Source organism: Takifugu flavidus, chromosome 4, assembly GCF_003711565.1.
Source record: "Takifugu flavidus isolate HTHZ2018 chromosome 4, ASM371156v2, whole genome shotgun sequence".
NCBI classification, from domain to species: Eukaryota; Metazoa; Chordata; class Actinopteri; order Tetraodontiformes; family Tetraodontidae; genus Takifugu; species Takifugu flavidus.
In genome coordinates, this window is record NC_079523.1 from 9,941,363 (window position 1) to 9,960,156 (window position 18,794).

At 44.1% G+C, this 18,794-nt stretch overlaps 2 protein-coding genes across 7 annotated transcripts; both read right to left on the reverse strand.

Moving 5' to 3' along the window:
* Window positions 1–108: 108 nt before the first annotated feature.
* LOC130524143 (uncharacterized) lies at window positions 109–5,397 on the reverse strand. 2 transcript variants are annotated; one of them, XM_057029969.1, is made up of 15 exons: window positions 5,240–5,397; window positions 4,694–4,906; window positions 4,253–4,466; window positions 3,132–3,235; window positions 2,923–3,037; window positions 2,810–2,851; window positions 2,597–2,715; window positions 2,425–2,481; window positions 2,282–2,342; window positions 1,986–2,203; window positions 1,784–1,837; window positions 1,663–1,708; window positions 1,484–1,582; window positions 1,325–1,363; window positions 109–1,242 (listed from the first exon to the last, which is right to left on the reverse strand). In XM_057029969.1, the coding sequence occupies exons 2-15, from the start codon at window positions 4,799–4,801 to the stop codon at window positions 674–676; spliced, it is 1,845 nt and encodes a 614-aa protein (XP_056885949.1). In that variant the 5' UTR covers window positions 4,802–4,906; window positions 5,240–5,397; the 3' UTR covers window positions 109–673. The 2 variants fall into 2 exon arrangements, with proteins under 2 accessions (XP_056885949.1, XP_056885948.1); XM_057029968.1 differs by having other exon boundaries at window positions 3,132–3,238.
* Window positions 5,398–6,037: 640 nt separating this feature from the next.
* Window positions 6,038–18,353, reverse strand: itih3b.2 (inter-alpha-trypsin inhibitor heavy chain 3b, tandem duplicate 2). Of its 5 annotated transcripts, XM_057029939.1 has the most exons (28): window positions 18,126–18,353; window positions 14,905–15,065; window positions 14,691–14,795; window positions 14,431–14,593; window positions 14,246–14,356; window positions 14,046–14,174; window positions 13,841–13,957; window positions 13,565–13,733; window positions 13,353–13,463; window positions 12,952–13,133; window positions 12,667–12,846; window positions 12,466–12,590; window positions 12,190–12,338; window positions 11,870–11,905; window positions 11,473–11,508; window positions 10,895–10,939; window positions 10,095–10,127; window positions 9,869–9,907; window positions 9,362–9,385; window positions 8,531–8,569; window positions 8,251–8,283; window positions 7,872–7,925; window positions 7,563–7,637; window positions 7,144–7,248; window positions 6,846–7,014; window positions 6,458–6,606; window positions 6,292–6,373; window positions 6,038–6,222 (listed from the first exon to the last, which is right to left on the reverse strand). In XM_057029939.1, exons 1-28 carry the CDS (start codon window positions 18,321–18,323, stop codon window positions 6,108–6,110), a joined length of 2,934 nt encoding a protein of 977 aa, XP_056885919.1. In that variant the 5' UTR covers window positions 18,324–18,353; the 3' UTR covers window positions 6,038–6,107. The 5 variants fall into 5 exon arrangements, with proteins under 5 accessions (XP_056885919.1, XP_056885921.1, XP_056885922.1 ...); XM_057029941.1 differs by lacking the exon at window positions 9,869–9,907; XM_057029942.1 differs by lacking the exons at window positions 8,531–8,569; window positions 9,362–9,385; window positions 9,869–9,907; window positions 10,095–10,127 and adding an exon at window positions 10,593–10,628 and having other exon boundaries at window positions 18,126–18,352.
* Between the last annotated feature and the right edge of the window lie 441 nt (window positions 18,354–18,794).

The following is an 18,794-nucleotide window of genomic DNA, read 5'->3' on the forward strand; positions in this document are numbered from 1 at the left end:
TTCAATATATGTAATATTCAGATTTCAATCAGCAAATGCTTGTGGAGGTAAATACACCTTGAGGGTTTTCTTATGAGATATAAATATGCACATCAGGGGGAAAAAAAAGGGATTTAAAATATTTATTTTCACACTTTGCTGTATGGTTGCAAAAATGACTTCAAAATGTGTCAAAGAAAAAGGTCTAAATGTTTGTCATAGAGAAGCATGTCCTTCAGTAAATAGGCAGCATTCAACCAGGATGCTCAGTTAAATGTCCTGAATCTTATGGTTGAAGATCATTTCTGTTTTCAGCACTAGCAGCGCAGGACGCACACTTCATTAGTTTTGAGGATGTTTAGCTGAAACTTCGCCAGCACTCTTCTTTAAATCCCAACTTTACATTTGCCACAAATCCCGTTAACACAGGCAAAGCTCCCAAATAAACAATGATAAACTTTAGTGACATCTGTGCCGTATCACTAAAAAAACACTAAATTCTGAAAATGCCTTCCTTCACAACAATGTCAACAAATTTTCCTACTGTCAATATTAATACCGATAAAATTCTGACTCCTCTGTAACCAAAATATGCTGTACGCACAAATACCAGCAGCCGTCATTATTGGAACGTAAATATGTTGCCGATCTGCAGAAGGGAAAAATAATACTCGATGTAGCGTTACAGATGAGGCTATATCTCGGACTTGGGGCGGGGATGTCTACACTTCTTTGTGCCTGTAGGTGGCCCCCCTGCCCCTCCCACAGTCAGCTCTTTCAGCAGCGCTTTATTCTGAGAAGGAAGGCAAAACAGCGGCAGGCCCAGAAGAGGCTTGGGTAGAAGAGGCTTGGGTAGCCGGCTCTTCCTGCATGGATCAGAGTCAAACATCACCAGAATAAAGCGTTCCGGGGTCCTCTGCAGCTGTGTGTTGGTGTAGATGCGGAACAGGCCGGCCATGAACACGGCAGAGTGGGGGTGGTCCCCCTCTTCCTCCTTTGTTCTGCCCTGTTGGACCCACTTGTGTGCTCTCTCCAGGGCCCCAGGTGTCAGCACGAGCACAACCCGGTCATAGTTCGCCTCCATCATCTGAGAGTAGAACCAAGGTATCGGCCCCATCTCACACTGCTCGTTCCTGCTCCAAATGTCCGTCACCACGCTGAAACCATGGCGACGGAGCAGGTCGCTCAGTTTACCCATGGATTTTGAAACACCGTCATCCACATCTGGGGGGCTCAGCAACAGTACGGAGGCATTTCCGCCAACTTTAAGAGGAAAAACAGGAGAGTGAGTGGAATAACAGCAGGCCCATTCCAGCATGGCAGCATGTTTTCAAATAAAACTCACTTTTCACAAATGTACCACGACGCCAACTCCACACCCATTCTGCAAAATACAGCAAACAGCCTTGATTCATCAGGCAATCCGAGCAGACAACAAAGCTGATGACAAACAGCTTCACCCCACGATTGTTGCAACAGGACAGCAAAAATAGAGCAAACGCACCCTTGATGAAGTCAAGGAGATAGGACATGAGCACAGTCAGGGCGAGCAGCAGCATCACGCCGACAATCAACAGACTCCAGCGCCACCTCCCAGCTGCAACTGGTGCCAACAAACCACCAATGATAAAGCAGCGGATTCCATTGTGCACCACTTACAATTACAACCTAAATCCGACTCACCGTTACAGTACGGACCGAGCGCAGAATCCCTCCCCCTCACTTTAACCTGCACAAGGGGGTAAGACATGAAGTCATTGACTCAAACTCATAAAGCACAGGGGGATATAAACAGATACTTTACCATTAGACATGGTGGCAGCTGAAGGTTGAGGTCTTCAAACACACCTGTTCTCTCCTAAAAGATATGCAATCATAAATAATGCCTCAGCTTAGATGGTATCGGTTAAAGCTTTATTTCCTATTTAAGCCAAAATAGTATAGAACAATTTAATCAGAAGAGGTGAGGAAGAAAGAACCGAGGACTCAGTACAAATGTTCCTTACCCAGTGACCCATTATGTTTTGTCTCCATGTGCCGTTCGTCAGGTGCTGCTGGAAGCCCTGCAGCTCTTTGCAGCCCTTGAGCGGGCAGCAGGGCCACACTTCACCCTCCAGCCTGCAGGGGGCAGACAGGTTCCACCGCAGCATGGGGCGGCCGTTGTGTATTTGGCCCTGGCCTAAAGAAACGGAGACGTTTTGCCACACGTTCCTCATGAAGAAATCTGGAAGGAGGAAACAGGAAATGTCACCTCCAATAAGCTGCTCGGATTAAACCCTTCCATCCTTTCACACCCCCTTACCTGTCTTATTAAAGGGGCAAATTCGAGAGCGCCTGTGACCCTTAGCATTGTCATTCCATGCCTGAAAACACACATGTGCATGCGAACACACCTGAAATGCTGCTCCTGCACACACAGAGCAATGATAGTTGCCAAAATATTACCTCGAAACAGGTGCAGGGGGTCACCGAGTGCAGCGAGATGCTCTTCCTCTTCAATAGCTGCAAATAAACATACAAACAAACAAGATGAGTGTGTGCAGCAAGTGTAAATAGATACATATCGTATCTGGTTCTGCTGGTTCTACTTTGGGGTTTAAGCTTGACATCCACCAACCTTACATCTCCCATTAGACTCGTACTGAACACACATCGACGGGAGGCTCCTGTTCCCGTCAGAAGACTGCAGGTCCACCTGATTTGCCTCTATGTTAATGACAGTGCTGAGTTTTGGTACTGAAAACCACAGACAGAAAAACACACATCATTTCCCCAAACAGATGCAAAGAGGGAAAGAAAAACAGCACCGAGACAGGCGGAGGTTATTTACCCTCACACTCTTCCAGGTGACCCCCCATCTCCTGGGAGCAAACTGAGGAAGACAGCGGCGAGTGTTAACGGCATGTGCGCAGCGTTCGGGAGCTCGGACAGATCAGCGTTTACCTTCAGCGAGAGAGGGAACAACAACGTTGCGAAGAACATGTGGGCTTTTGTAGGAATAGACCATCACGTGACTGCTGAAGGTGACCCCCACTGGCTGTGTAACCACAATGGAAATCTACACAAACACACACACACACACACACACACACACGCATACAGTGTTGTTAGAAGTTCTGTTGAGTGCATTTATCGTGGGGCGTGAGCAATACCTTCGCCTCTGTCTGCTGAGTCAGAGCTGCAGGATTAATGGTGAACTCCACCTTCTTACACATAGGTATGGTGTTCATGGTTGTGTAACACACCTTCACAGACGCTGCTGCAACACACACAGTAAAGAGGTGAAGAGGTGTGTGAAGCGCACAAGAGCTACTTTCAGATCTACCCCTGAGCCTCTGCTATCTTTGACCCAGTCCATTCACGTCTTAAGGGAGTTTATGCTTTTATGACTGACAGGTTTCTTTTCCATAAAGCTGCCAGTTTCCAGAAGTCGGTCGAGCCTCGATTGAGGGCGTTCCAAGTGCTGACGCAGCTCAGTGACGTCTGAATGCTGAATCTCTTGCACAATCTTTGTTATCACGTGCTTTATCTAATCCCTGCATCTCATAACACGCTTCCCAGTTGAAATTTGAATGCTGTCCAGTATAATTTACCTTTTTTAGTTTCAACGTTGGAACGGCTCCTCGTCTCATTTTCCACATAATCTGCTACCTCAGGGACGTTAACTGGTTCCAACTGCTGTGTCCTACGATTCTTTTCATTCTATTTATTCTTATCATTATTACAGAGGTTATGACAGTAGCCACTATTGTTCTTTCTCTAAACATTCTTCCTTCAGTAATCTTGTTATAGAACCACTATTACCATAGCTGTTGTTGGACTGTTGACATCATAACATTCTTTTTTTTTTAAAATGGGAGATTTAGTCCCATCACAATGACTAATCCTGATAAAAACAGAACACTGCTTCTTCCTGGTCGCGCGGCCGTCTCATTTCCAATGAACTCTAATAAAAATCACAGTAAATATGATGTCAGGCATTTGCTCCTGAATTAGGCCAAATGCTCTATTTAATCATTAATTAAAACATCATTACTATGACCCTGAATCTGGTGATCTTTACAATCGCAACAGTCTACAAACATGTTCTCTGATCACAAGCAAGCCGGTGGTTGCTAAAAGCTCAAGCCTCAAAGCTCAAAACCCAAAAAAGCCATCAAACACTGTGTAAATATAATATACAAACAACATCAAACCTGGAACGATGTGGAATCAGATTTATCCGCTGCTTCTTCGTTAATCTCATCTCAAATGTGATCATTTCAGACGTTACCTTTTGTGTTACTTGCTTCTTCGCTGTATTCCAGCTGCTCTTTGGAGGTTTCCTGATTGATCTTCATCTCCAGGTCTATTGCCATGCACAGCGTGCACGGCGCTCTGTCCTTACAGCACAGCTTGAAATGTGGGGTCACATTGACGACGTCTACTGTTTCACTGTTTGCAAGACTTAGAGACATCTCGTCCTTCATGGTGCAGTCAGAAAGTCCCTACAAATTAATTGGAGAGATGAAAAATGGTAAATATTTATTTTAAAGGCCTAGAATGTATAGTAGGGTTCTTATCACTGCCTTTTTACAGCCCTGCAGATGGATGGCTGGAACTCTATTTACTAAAGGAAATTACATTTCTAATCTGTGAAGGAAACAGAGGCCACTGAGCGGCAGCTGGGGGACGTGACAGCCTCGGCTTATCCAAAGAGCACGTCTGGCTTTACCTGTGAACAAGTGACATCCTGGCTGCCATCTTTAAAAACCTCCGAGCTGCAGGCCGACATGCACAGAATGAGGAAAATCCACCAAACGAACCATCCCATCAGGTGCATTTTCTTCCCAGTGGCTGCGGTCTGGTGGGACTCTGGCCTCCAGTGATGGACACAACACGTCAGAGCGGACGTGGACGAAGCTCCTGCTTCACTTTTACATATGACCTGGGGGGGGGGAGACGATGAAAGCTCTCCATAGTGTCCAAAAAGCTCCAATTCAACAAGTCTGGCAGAATTCTTTTTCAAAAGAATATATATCTACCTAAAAGTTTGACATAAAAATAAGCATAAAGAGAAGAAAGAAAACAAGCGGAAATTGTTGCATCTGACAAATTGAGCTTCTCTTTCTTAATGAATCCACTTTTTTCTGTCTTACAAGCTGAGACTTGGAGCTTCCTGGATGTTAGTGACGGCTCACACACTCTTATAGTGGCTTTTGACATAATAATGAGTGTTTATGTCAGTCCTGAGTATTAGTAAACTAAAAATGGCACTTACCTTGTATCGTATTCCATTGTAACGAATCCACAGTGTGTTGTTTGTGTTGTCTTTCTGGAGATTCCTCAGTAACACACCTTGTTAAAGTTATTGCAAAGTGTCTGAGTCATAGTACGGAAGGTGAGCAATAATCTCTCTCTCTCTCTCTCTCTCTCTCTCTCTCTCTCTCTCTCTCTCTCTCACACACACACACACACACACACACACACACACACATACACACACACACACACAACTACATGCACACACAAGATTAAGATCAACTTCTCCACCTGGAACTCTATTTCTGAGTGACTTTGTAATAACTTTATTTACATGTCAGAATTAAACAAGTGGGAAACAACCTGGACTTTATCTTGACAAACATGTTTATTTCCTTGGCTCATTGCTTGTTTAGCACAAGGACAATCAGAACTCTGAGGTGGTTCTACTGGTTTGACCAGTAACACAGGCATGCCCATCATCCTGGCATTTTAGTGCTGGCATCTGAGATGTTCTGTGGTTTCGCTTACTTTTCTCATCGCATTCTTAAAGGTTGTTCCTTTGTGTAAGAGATATCTTTATTAGAAGCCCTGAGCTGGGCCGATGGCAACCTGAAGCCCTCTTACAAACACCCAACACAAACAACAGATATTTACATTTGCTGCACATTAGCAGGCTAGCAACAAACACTAGCAATAATCCAAGTACTTGGAAGGTAAGTTGGAAGATTTATCTGCCTGTTTGGCAGATAAACTGGCTGACTGAGGCAGTTATAATCCTTTCTTGATGATTTAATTTATAACAAGAACCAAGATCTGACATATCAATACTGTTTATTGGTTTGTGATCACACAGAGTAATTTCCATGATGTTTCATGTTTTTAAGTTAAAGCTCTGCGACAGTGAGCTGGTGCAGCGGCTTCCGCAGGGCGTCCTCAACAGACGTGAACCAGCAGTCGATCACTTGGGGAGAGGTTAGGCTGTAATCCAGAACTGTCATCCTACAGAAAGCAATAGGAATCAGTAAATAATCAGTTTAGCATTTAAGCAGTCGCATTTGACAAACACACCTGGTAGCTTCGATCTCCTGGTTGTCGATCTTGAGCTTTTTTGGAAGCTGCTGCAGCTCCTCGTAATCCACAGGCTGCAGAGCTGAGAACACAAGCAGCGTTACAGGAGGCACCAACACGATCTCATTAAAGAATAAAGAAGTAAAAAGCTTTTCTATCCACTTACCTAAAATTCCCGTCACACTGCTGTCTGAAGGCCTCCGTCTCAAAACTGGCCAGAGGAATTCTTTACCCTCAAGCAGGTGGATCAGGATGACAATGCGGACGTCTCCGATCATAATGTCCACTTCCTTGTCCCTCCTGATCACCGTGGCACTAGAAGGAGATTCACATCACCGTGTGGAGATAAAGTTAGAGGCAGCTTATAAAGTTGTCAAACGGGATAACAGAAGTCAAGTTGCCAGTTTGATCCTCTTTGCTTTGGTGACCTGGAGGATTGAGAACTTCCACCAACACCAGAGTAAGAGTAGGTAGAATCTATGCGCCTGTTAGTCAGTGATGACATCGAGGCTTCCCTTCAGAGTAAATGTGCTTCCAATAATAATGAGCAACACCTTCCAACAGTGAAGCGTTCCTCTCCGGTGTGCCGAGTTTCCGTTTCCCCCTCCCGCACCATGATTTGTCTGCTGTCCACCTCGATGTGGAGGTCCCCCTTGAGGTGGATGACAATTGTGCTGAAACCTTTGTGAGCTTCTGAGTTCAGCTCCCCGTTTATAGACAGCTCTGGTGAGGGAGAACAAACAAATACATCTATTTATTCCTTCAGAATCCCAGGCCATCACTTCCACGATGACGGAAAGAAAGAAAACGGAAGGGTCAAAGATCCGATTGAAAAACCGAGGCAGTACCCACCGATGTTGGGATAGTGCAGCAGCTTCAGGCGACTGACGGGAATATCGAAGCAGAGAGGAACAGAGCCGTCTGTGGGATTCCATATGAACCTGTGCATGGCAGGAGCTGCAGCGACACACAACAGCGCAGACGCGCACGTCTGTGATGTAGCATCACGGATGCTCGACTATCTGGGATGTTATTTTTACTAATGCATTAAATATTTCCATCATTTTAGACGCGCATCTGTTGTAGCTCTCGACTCCCTCGCACAAAGATGACTAACACTATGCAAAAAAAATACTGTATTTTTACTTGTTTGTCATGTTTTTTTTGTTTCTGTTTTTTACTTTTTGTAACTGTAGTCTATAAATAACACATACATTTAAAAAAAAAAAGAATTTATATCAGCTATAAAAAGAACCCCAAAATTCCCCTACCTGGAGTTATTGTGGGCAATGCTGAGTGGAATGTGGGCAGGACAGCAGGTAGATGGTAGGAATACAAATCCATATCTATTCAATCGTTTTGAGTAATCAACAATGCAGTTTAGATGAAAATATGTACATTGAAAATGTGTGACACTACAGTTTAAAATCATGTTTTTAATTAACTTTGTATAAATTAGATGTTTACTTCGAATGTCAAAACATGCAACGCAAGAACAAACAAACAAACAAAAAAAGAAGCGCCCAACGTGATTTAATGCTACTCATAGAATATGTAGAGAAAAGAAGAGCCTGGGATACCTGTAGAAGCCAGACCATGGTGTATATTATATCTGCCGATCTGCCCATGTCTATCTACAACATAGAAGGTCAGATTTGTGTTCATTGTAATTTTTGTCTTCATCCGACTCACACCTGCAGCCAGAAGCAGTTCCTTTTTTTTTGTCTTGACATTATTAGACCAATGTATGCAATTAAATACATTTCTGTATATTCTATATGTTGATTTCAGAAGGAAATAACTGTTTCTGAATGGTCACTTTTGGTCTACTAATATTCACCCAGGAAATTAAACCACAAAGCCAATTCCACGAGTTAATCAAGCGTGGAAATGAACAGGTAAAAATGATCCCACATTTGTGTTGCACAGACAGATGAATCATTGAGTTTAGCATCATACCTGGAGGAGGGGGGGGTGGATAATGTCTGGTCGCTGGAAACATTCCTAGACTTCCAGATGTATATATTCCAGGTTATATGTCAAAATTTTGTGTGTGTGTGTGTGTGTGTGTGTATGTTATATGTGGAATATATAGGCACAATTAAATAAAATTGAGGCAGACATAGATAGATAGATAGATAGATAGATAGACAGATAGATAGATAGATAGATAGATAGATAGATAGATAGATAGATAGATAGATAGATAGATAGATAGATAGATAGATAGATATCATACCTGGATGATGCGCTCCACCCCCACGTCCAGTAGGAATTGCTGTTATTAAAAACAGGAATAGTTTTTAGTAGTTTTCATTTGTTTTAGTACAAGAATGAGCAAGGAATAATTCATTTCATTAAAATAAATAAATCACGGATTTTTTTTAGAACTCTTTTGTGTGTGTGTGTGTGCACGCACGCGTTCTATCGCTCAGGCCGTGTGCAGATTTTAAAATCCTAATAATAAAGGAGGGTACAAATGCTACAAAAGGGGTATTTATCCAAGCACCTTGGTGACGGAGCCCTTTATTCCTAGACTTCCAGAACTTTCCTGGAAGACAGATACAAAAATGTTTTGGATGGTCAAAGGACACACTGTTGCTCCCACCCTGGCCGAAGGCGCTATAACAAGGTTCATTCTCCCACTGACACAGCATTCAGTGCCTTTTTAACAATAAAACCAACCAAGCCTAAACAGACTCCATGTCCATGTGCCCCTGCTCCGAGGCACGCAAGTCCAGGGTGGCAATTAGTTTCTGAACCGACGGACAGAGATTTAAAAAAACACGTAATGAATATCATGTTTATTGTTACAGCAATTTGTTGTTATTGTAATGGCTGTACATAAACGGTGTGTATAGTGTATAGTTGTGCTCATCATGGCAGCACAACAGCTAGAGGCCAGGCACTGCCACAACAGGCAAGGATGGGGAAAAACATCTGATATGTCAAGAGTGTCACTGTTTGGCCTGACCGAACACGAGGAATAGGAAATAATCCCAACATGATTAATCTGATGAGAAATTTGAATTATCCTAATTATTAGGTTTTGTTGCAAAAATAGTCCTACCTGCAGCAACAGGGCTTCCAGGTGCTGAAATTGAAAACACTGTAAGAGTCTGTGTGCAGATCTTTATCCTGAGGTTAATATATATTTCTAAATAACAACATTTTTAAATTCCAATAACAAAGTAGAGTACAGAGCTACAAAAATGTCAAAAGGGGTGTTTATCCAAGCACCTGTGGGTGATGGAGGGGTATTTATCCAAGGGGTATTTATCCAAGCACCTGTGGGTGATGGAGGGGTATTTATCCAAGGGGTATTTATCCAAGCACCCGTGGGTGATGGAGCCCTACGTTCCCAGACTTAAGGATGTGGACTACCTCGGCTGTCACTATGAGCTTTGTCACCTTCATTCTGAGCCTGTGTTGTGTACATCTGCTATCTCAAGATTGTCACTATTTGGCCTGACAAAAAACGAGGAATAGGAAATAATCCCAGCATTATTACTCTGATGATACATTTGAATCATCTGACATCCTTAATTATTAGTTTTTATTGCCAAAATAGTCCTACCTGAAGCACCAACTCCTCCAAAACCAAAATGAGGATGTCCTGAAATTGAAACACTGTAAGAGTCTTGTGTGTGTCTCTGTGTGTGTGTGTGTTGTGTGTGTGTGTGTGTGTGTGTGTGTGTGTGTGTGTGTGTGTGTGTGTGTGTGTGTGTGTGGAAATGAACAGGTAAAAATGATCCCACATTTGTGTTGCACAGACAGATGAATCATTGAGTTTAGCATCATACCTGGCAGAGGGAGGGGTAGATAAAATCTGCTCACTGAAAAGAAAAAGACAAGATCAGTCAGTAGGAATAAAGGTGCCTCGTCTGCTCAGCTATTTGAAGACACCCTAGTTTTTACTTCTATTTGGATAAGACTTTCAGAGGAATGTAATTACATTCAGTGGGGAGATCATAAACTATACGACTATATGTGTATATAATCTTTTTTTTTTAATACTACCTACTTAGAGGAATTTTACAGCCTCCAAAACCAGAGTGAGGACTCACTAAACAGGATGAGACAGTTAGACCAGCAAGCTTCTCCTGGTGCTTGTTTCTCATGGCTGAGCAATCAGATCTGAATGTTTTCAAAGGTTGCCAGATTTAAGTAGCGCTGGTCAACAACAAACGCATCACACCTCTGCTGCTTTTGTGTCAGCAACAGCGCCCCCTGCTGCTGGCTATGTCCCCGTGGATTCGAACCTTACAAAACCTCTTTCAAATAAAACTGCAAAATCTTGCCTGAGGGATCCAATAGTGTCTGAAAACCAGGGACTACTGAAATAAAAAACATCTTAATCAGACCAGTCAACATCAGAAAAAAGCCCCCAGTTGAAACCATCTCAGTCGGATTGCTTATATACTGTTGTAAGCAGCTCTTCCAAGCCTTTTGTGTGAGTGCGGACGTGCATAGGTTCTATGTCCCCTAAATGTGTCCGTGTGTGTTTGCATATATGTTCAACTTGTTTCATAACTGACAGACATACAGACAGGCCGACAGACTGAGAAATTGATTAGTTTATGTGTCCATAGAATAATCGTACCTGGATGATGTACTCCACCCCCAAATCCAGCACCAACAGGAATTGCTGTTATTAAAAACAGGAATAGTTTTTAGTAGTTTTCATTAGTACTTGTATAAGAATGAGCAGGGAATAATTCTTTTCATTAAAATAAATAAATCACGGATTTTTTTAGAACTTTGTGTCTGTGTGTGTGTGTGTGTGTGTGCGCGCGCGTGCGTGCGTCCATGCGTGCGTGAGTGCGTGCGTGTGTTCTATCGCTTAGGCCGTGTGCAGATTTTAAAATCCTAACAACAAAGTAGGGTACAAATGCTACAAAAGGGGTATTTATCCAAGCACCTGGGTGACGGAGCCCTACATTCCTAGACTTCCAGATGTATATATTCCAGGTTATATATTTCTGAATGTCAAAATTTTGTGTGTGTGTGTTATATGTAGAATATATAGGCACAAATAAATAAAATTGAGGCAGACATAGATAGATAGATAGATAGATAGATAGATAGATAGATAGATAGATAGATAGATAGATAGATAGATAGATAGATAGATAGATAGATAGATAGATAGATAGATAGATAGATAGATAGATATCATACCTGGACGATATGCTAATCCAGGAAATCCAGGAACTCCTGTTATTAAAAACAGGAATAGTTTTTAGTAGTTTTCATTTGTATTAGTATAAGAATGAGCAGAGAATAATTCCTGAGATGGTGAAAACTAGGTTTTCATTTCATTTTCATTTCATTGTCCTGAGGTTATATATTTCCGAATGTCAAAATTTTGTGTAAGAACCCTCTCAGTCAGACCATCACAATGATTGTACTGAAGGACGCCACAGAGGCGCTAACCATGGCAGGCAACAGCTAGAGGCCAGGAGCTACCACACCATCAACAAGGAATATGAAATAGTTCCACAATGATTAATCAGATGGGGCATTTTAATCATCTGAAAGCCTTAATTATTAGGTTTCATTGCCAAAACAGTCCTACCTGCATGACCAGGTATTCCACGGTCAAAACCAGGTCCTGAAATTAAAAAGACCCTTAAGACCATACACAGGCAGACACACACGCACACACACACGCACACACACGCGCGCACACACACACACACACACACACACAGACATATACACAGAAATATTGAAAGTATTCTAATTACACTTGTAGTTTCTTGGTTACAAATAACTAGTTTATATGTTGCCACAATAACATCCATGCCTGAAGGACGCCATCTTAACCTGACGTAGAAAATTAAAGCTGGTCAGGAATAACTCCCTGTTTGTTTGCATGTAAATATAATATTTTACCTTCTTTTGGTTTGTCCAGCACATCTGCGTCCTCTCCCTGTGGCTTGGTGACCACCATGGATGTGAGCGGGGTCACAAAGCCGTACCGTAGTGACAGTTTCAGGGCCTCATTCTTTGCGTCTTCCTTCTCAGAGCCAGACAGTTGCAGCCTATGTCACACGTGTTTGCATGAAAACACACGCTACCGTTAATCTCACTGCACTTTGGCGCTCACACAATTCAACTGAGGAGGAAGTTGCTAAGCTTTGAACTTGTTTGCCAGCTGTGATCACTCACTCTCTCTCCAGGAGCTGTTTCACGGTGAGATGGGCCCAGATTCGCTGCATTTGGCTGTCAGACGCCGTGTCGCCCGTCTCCACGGTGACATTTGTGTCAGCAAACACCACTCTTCTGTTGTTCTGCTGTAGCACACAGTTCTGTGAGCCTACAACACGTTAACAAGATCCCAGCTGATAAGCACCATTGACACGTCCTCACTGAAATAGCCAAAACTTGCGGTGTGAAGGTCTCCACGCCGTTGTCAGAGATCTCTCCGGCCACCACAATCTCAGATCCTTGGTAGTACTGGCTGAAGTTTGTCTTTGTCAGATTGCTGCCGCCAATATAAACCATTGTCACATCTGTCAGCAGAGGAGTGGCCACCTCGTTGTAGAAATCCTGTTGCCAAATGAAATGGATGCAGTGTGTTTATCTCACGTCCCCACAAAGATCAACTTTAACCAGTCCATCAAGTCCGCATTGGGAGGAAGCGATTTAGGACACCTTCAGCTGTAAATCAGCGTCAGAGTCTTCATAAATCCTCCGCGCCACACCGTTGTTTTGCAGCGACATTTTTTCAAGGAACTCGAAATCGACGTCGAAGCCAAAGCCCAGACAGTAAAGTGGGAATTTGTCCGCGATGGCTTTCCTTACGTTTGACTGGATCCGTTCAAGGTTCGTTTCACCTGCAAAGACAAAATTGTGCTTCTTCTTTGTCTTTTAAGGAAACGGCAAAGTTACTTTGTGTCTTTAGTGGTATTAAATTCAGGGCAGCCGGGATACCAACTGGTTTGAGTGAAAGGGATTTTAATGGTGTGCTGTAAAGCCTTTAAACCTGAAGGAACACGATGATGATAAAGTAAAGTGAAGGTCTTGTTTGTGTAACCGTGTTGGTGTTTTGGAACCTGTTGTTGGATCTCCATCGGTGAGAAGAATGAGGATGGAGGCTGAGCCCTGTCTGGGATGTGCATTCAACATATCTGCTCCCTTCAGAACGGCTGCATTGATGTCAGTGGCTGGAATGAGCAAAGGAGGGGAGAGGTGGGGGGAGAAGCCACTGTTGATGTTTTGCAGCTTTCAAACACTCCTAAAAGTGGGAATATACCAGAGCCCTCACCTCCGTTGTCTTTAATATTACGTGCAAATGTTCTGGCATTTTCCAGGTTGGCTTGGTTGGCCTGGACAAGCTCACGTTTCCACTGAAATATTCGGCTATCGAAAGTGATGATGCCAAAGAAGTCGTCTTCTGCCAGGTCGTTCAGGATGCGGACTAATGCGGTTCGGGTCTGGACGGGAGGAGGATGCGTCGGTTATTTAATTCAAGAAAGAAGCCTTAAATTGATGCGAATGACTGAAAGGCTGCGGGAAAAGCGGCAGCAAAGGAGCGTCCCACCTGTTCAATTTTCCTGCCGTGCATGGAGCCACTTTGATCGATGATGAACACAACATTCTTCGGTATGCGCGGGAGATTGGATGGAGCAAAGTGATGAACGAAGAACTTGTCCGATCTCTGGGGGGAGGGGCAAGAAAAAGTTGAGCGTGCACTTGGACAAATATATGTATTTGATATTTGGGCTGGACAGGAACTGTCAGTGCACCTTGATGTCTCCGAGAGACGTGTCCCTTTTGACATCGTACACAATGACCAGGTCTCCGTTCATCCCGTTGTCATCACAGCTGTCACATGATTTCTGCTGGTCCACTGTTGGGTAGAAATACAGCCACACCTGAAAAACACGCAGGAAAGAATGGCGGTCTTATTGGTGGAACTCTGATTTTGCAGGGCTGCCTTTTCTACCTGTTTCTCTGTTTTTGTTGACGTGACGGCTGTCGCCAGGTCTTTGGTGTTTAGACCTCCTTTAACCAGCCAGGAAGTGATGCCAGCGTCCTCCTTAACGTGCACATCCACCTGGAGTTTGGAATTACAAGAAAGTGAGACGCTCCGACCCGTCTTCCCCTGGTTGGTTTATGCGACGGACGCACCTTGAAGTCTTTGACGGGCTGCATGGGCCTGGCGTGGATTTGCAACTCGTACAGGCCGAGCCTCCTTTTCAGCAGTTCCTCGTACGTGAGTTCGAAGGTGACTTTTTTGTGAGCAGCCACAGTCACAGAGGTCTTGAACTGTTCAAGAGTCCTCCCCACTGAACTACAAAGAGGGGCAATGTGGATATTCTTAAGTTTCTGCACTATAAACATCTTAAAATCTTCATCTTAAAAGAAAAGCCATGACGGAACTGATGTACCTGATGATCCCTGCACTTTGACCCTGGGATACAGCTCCAGAGTATTGCCGCTGCGCTGTTTCCTTCTCCTTCACGATGCCATCGTACTCCTGACCATCTATAACCCTAAAATTAAAAAATCTATATTAATATTGATAATTCCAAGATCATCTAGATGATTTATTTCAGAAATTCCCCAGCATTGTAGTAACTGGGCAGCTTTGCCTTTACGTACATTTTGAATTTAGTGATGAAGGCGTTTTTGGGAATGCGGACATGGAACTCTATTTCCTTTGACTCCTCCATGCGATTTGCCACGCGGCTCCTGATGACGGTGACGGCATAGCGACTGGTCACGGTGGAGTTGATGTGGTAGCTGTAAATGTCCCAGTTATCCTAAAAATAGGAGGGATGCTTGAAAACAAGAAAAAAGCTCCCGGTTGCTTGGCTGACACCGAGGTGAGCAAAGATCAGATGATGGTGGGCGGCATCACAGGGTTCTCATTGGTGTAACTGCAGATACACCCCATTCTGTTTTTTTCCCAACTTTTCCAACAAACCACATGATAACAAAGTAATTGCACAATCTTGTTTACAGATCATGACCGATTAGTTTAATCATTAGCAGCGTCTTAGAGCTCAGATCCTCCAAACACATAAAAAAAAGGAAAAGCTGGAGTCTCATCTTGGCCTCATGTGAATGTATTTTGAATGAGTGCTCAGATAAGACTCCACGTATTTATGACCGCTAAAGAAATCAGACCTATAGCAAATGTTGGGCTAGAAAGTGTAGAAAAGAAATGCAAACCTAAATCAATGGAAACAGTAAAGTGCGCCCACACTTTGATTAATGCGTTCATTCTCAGTGAAGAAAAATCAAGCAAAATTCTCAGATGAAGCAATGAGAGAAACGTCTGTGTAGGTTCTCAGTCATCCAGGTCATTGTATCCAAGGTAGTTTTCTATGTCAACTGGACTGGATTTCTTCTCTTGAAGACGTTTCACCTTCTATCCAGAAGGCTTCTTCAGTTCTGAAATCGCTGGGGAGAGAGCTTGAAAATATATAGCCCCTGTGGACCATCTGCATGCTAATGATCTGGGTGGTCACCTGAGAGTCGTTAGCAGGGTCGTTGGTCGGGTCGTTCACCTAGTTTCTGTTGAGTTGTCTCCCCTTTGTCTGCTGGATCACATGGTGGTGAGTCACTGGGTCTCCTGGAATGGTGTGAATGTTTGTTTTGCTGTTGGAAGGAGTGGAGGACTGCATTGTATGTGTATCTGTTTAAGGATGGTTTTTCCAATTTGACATGGATAGCTTCCTTGACACCCCTCTCAAACCAGCGGTCTTCTCTGGCCAGTATCCTTACTTGGCTGTCCTCGAAGGAGTGCCTGCTCTCCTTTAGGTGTAAGTGGACTGCTGAGTCCTGACCTGAAGAGGTGGCGCGTCTGTGTTGTGCCATTCTTCTGTGGAGAGGTTGTTTGGTTTCCCCAATGTACAGTTCCTTGCATTCCTCCTGGCACTGTACAGCATAAACAACATTACTTTGTTTGGGTCTTGGTGTCTTGTCCTTTGGGTGTACCAGTCTCTGTCTGAGAGTGTTGCTGGGTTTGAAATGAACCGGTATGTCGTGTTTCTGGAGGATCCTCCTAAACTTCTCCGAGACTCCGGACAGGTAGGGGATCGAAACACTGCGGCGTTTGTTTCTCTCCTCCTCTCATTTGCTGGGGTCTCGCTTTCTTGAGGTTTTGGTGAAGGCCCAGTCTAGGTAGCCGCATGTTTTGAGAGCTGTCTTAATGTGGTCCTGTTCCTTCTTTCTGCCTTGGGACGTGGTGGGTATTTCTCTGGCCCGGTGTTGGAGAGTTCTGATCACTCCCAACTTGTGTTCCAGTGGGTGGTGAGAGTCAAACTGAAGGTACTGGTCGGTATGTGTAGGTTTTCTGTAGACTTCGATGGTGAGATTTCTGTCCTCAGTGATCTTGACTGAGCAGTCCAGAAAGGCCAGACTGCTTCCTTTTGTATCTTCCCGGGTGAATTTTACATGCTGGTCTTTTTTGTTGAGGTGATCGGAGAACGCTTCCAATTCTTGTGTTTGAATTTTGACCCAGGTGTCGTCCACATACCTGAACCAGTGACTTTGGCACAGTTCCTGTGAAGGATGTCAGGGCCTGGGATTCCACCTTCTCCATGTATAGATTGGCAACTATGGAGGATACTGGTGAGCCCATGGCACAGCCATGTTTCTGCCTGTAGAAGCCTTCTCTGTACTGGAAATAGGTGGTGTGGTGTGTTCAAACACAGGTCCAGCATGGTGCAGATTTGGGCCGGTGTTAAGGTTGTTCTTTCTGGAAGATTCTTGTCCAATAGAAGGTGCTTGTGGATGGTGTCTATGGCCCTGGCGGTGGGGATGCACGTGAAGAGTGACGTGACATCATAAGATACTATAGTCTCTTCTGGAAGTAGTGTGAGTCCACTGACCTTTTGAGCAAAGTCTTGGGAGTTTTTGATGTGGTGTGGGATGTTGCCAACCATGGGAGACAAGATGGAGGCCAAGTATTTGGAAATGTTGTATGTTACAGAATTGATGCTACTTACTATGGGTCTGAGAGGGGTCCCTGGTTTGTGGATCTTGGGCAATCCATATATGCAAGGGATGGTTTCTCCTGGATATAGACAGAAGTATTGTGGTTTGTCGATGGCTTTATCCTTTTCCAGTTTCTGTAGTAAGTCTACCACCTTCTTCTTGTATGAGCTGGTGGGGTCTCGCTTGAGTTTCTCATATGTAGCGGTGTCTGTCAGGAGACTGATTATTTTGGTGTCGTAGTCAGTGGTATTGAGTAAGACCGTGCACCTACCTTTGTCAGCTGGTAAGATGGTGATGTTCTTGTCCTTGGCTAAGGATGCAATGGCTCTTTTTTCCTTATTAGTGATATTGGAGGTTGGAGGTTTTGCACTAGCTAAAGCAGCTGTTACCTTAAGTCTAAACTGTTCTGCTTCTGCTTCCGGGAGTTTGTTGTTTCTGATGGCTGTCTCAGTGGCTGTGATGAGTTCGACAGTCGGTACCTCTTCAGGGGTGACTGAAAAATTCAGACCTTTGGAAAGCACTTCCTCTTCGGTTTGTGTAAGCTCCCTGTCTGATAGGTTTTTTACCCATTTCTCCCGTTGTGCGTCAGACAGGGATGTGTCCTGTTTTTCTGTCACGGAGAAGGGGTTGGTTCCGCTGGGGTTGTGTTTTGCCAGTAGGGTGGTGAATTTTCGCATCTGACGTTCCTTGGTCCTGGTGTGTTGGGTGTACTGAATCCTGGAAACAACTTTGGCTATTTCTTCCATCACTTCAGAGGGGAGCAGTAGGTGTAGTTCCTCCTTTCTTTTGTCTAGCTTGGCTTCCAGGGTATTTATGGTAAAATGGATTTGTCTGATCCTTTCATTGAGTAAACGTTTTTCCGTCATGTGAGGAATTACCTGGGCTCTGTGTCCTTTTACCGTTGATCTGATGCGTAGACAGGTGGGAGTCATCTTCTGCTGTCGACATCTGAGGTTGAAGCAGAGGTGGTTCTTAAAGTCCGCTAACTTCTTGGCTGTTTTCTCAAGCTCTCGCACCAAACGAAGGGTATCTTTCCCAAAATGTGATGCAAGATGTCTGTGTAGATTCTCAGTCATCCAGGTCCAGGTATACCTTGGATACAATGAGAGAAACATTTCATGCAGTGCGGCGCCCTTCTTCTCACCTTGATCGGTAGCGCTGCGACCACCACCAGCAGCAGCCCAAAGAGGCTGAGTCGCACTGCTGCTCTCGCCATGACAGCCTCCCAGAATAAAAGTGCAACTCAGGTGAGTGATGCCCTCTTTTAAAGTCGGGAGGACAACATCGTGCAAACAGACCGGGGGGGTCGGGGGGATAGTTGGGGGCAAACTCCTCTTGTGGCAAAAGGCCACCACACCCACGCGTGTGCACACCCGTTTTGTTGGGAATTGCAGACATGAGGAAAAAAATAAAGCAGTCACTCTATCAGAGGTTTGGATAAAGTTTGGCTGCTTACGTGAGCTGTGCTGTTTACACTACGGATCCAGATAAGCCACACTACAGGACTTTGTTACTCTCTTTGAAAGAAAGAAATCCTCTTTTTCTCT

Excerpts from the sequence above, each read along its gene's own strand:
- LOC130524143 (XM_057029968.1), bottom strand. The coding sequence starts at position 4,801 with ATGCACCTGATGGGATGGTTCGTTTGGTGGATTTTCCTCATTCTGTGC. Across the intron at positions 2,204-2,281 it reads TTGCCCCTTTAATAAGACAG|ATTTCTTCATGAGGAACGTG; the intron begins GTAAGGGGGTGT and ends TCCTCCTTCCAG. Across the intron at positions 1,838-1,985 it reads AAAACATAATGGGTCACTGG|GAGAGAACAGGTGTGTTTGA; the intron begins GTAAGGAACATT and ends CATATCTTTTAG.
- itih3b.2 (XM_057029939.1), bottom strand. The coding sequence starts at position 18,323 with ATGACTGAGAATCTACACAGACATCTTGCATCACATTTTGGGAAAGAT. Across the intron at positions 13,734-13,840 it reads ACGGCAGGAAAATTGAACAG|ACCCGAACCGCATTAGTCCG; the intron begins GTGGGACGCTCC and ends CCTCCCGTCCAG. Across the intron at positions 7,638-7,871 it reads CCATGGTCTGGCTTCTACAG|ATATGGATTTGTATTCCTAC; the intron begins GTATCCCAGGCT and ends ACGATTGAATAG.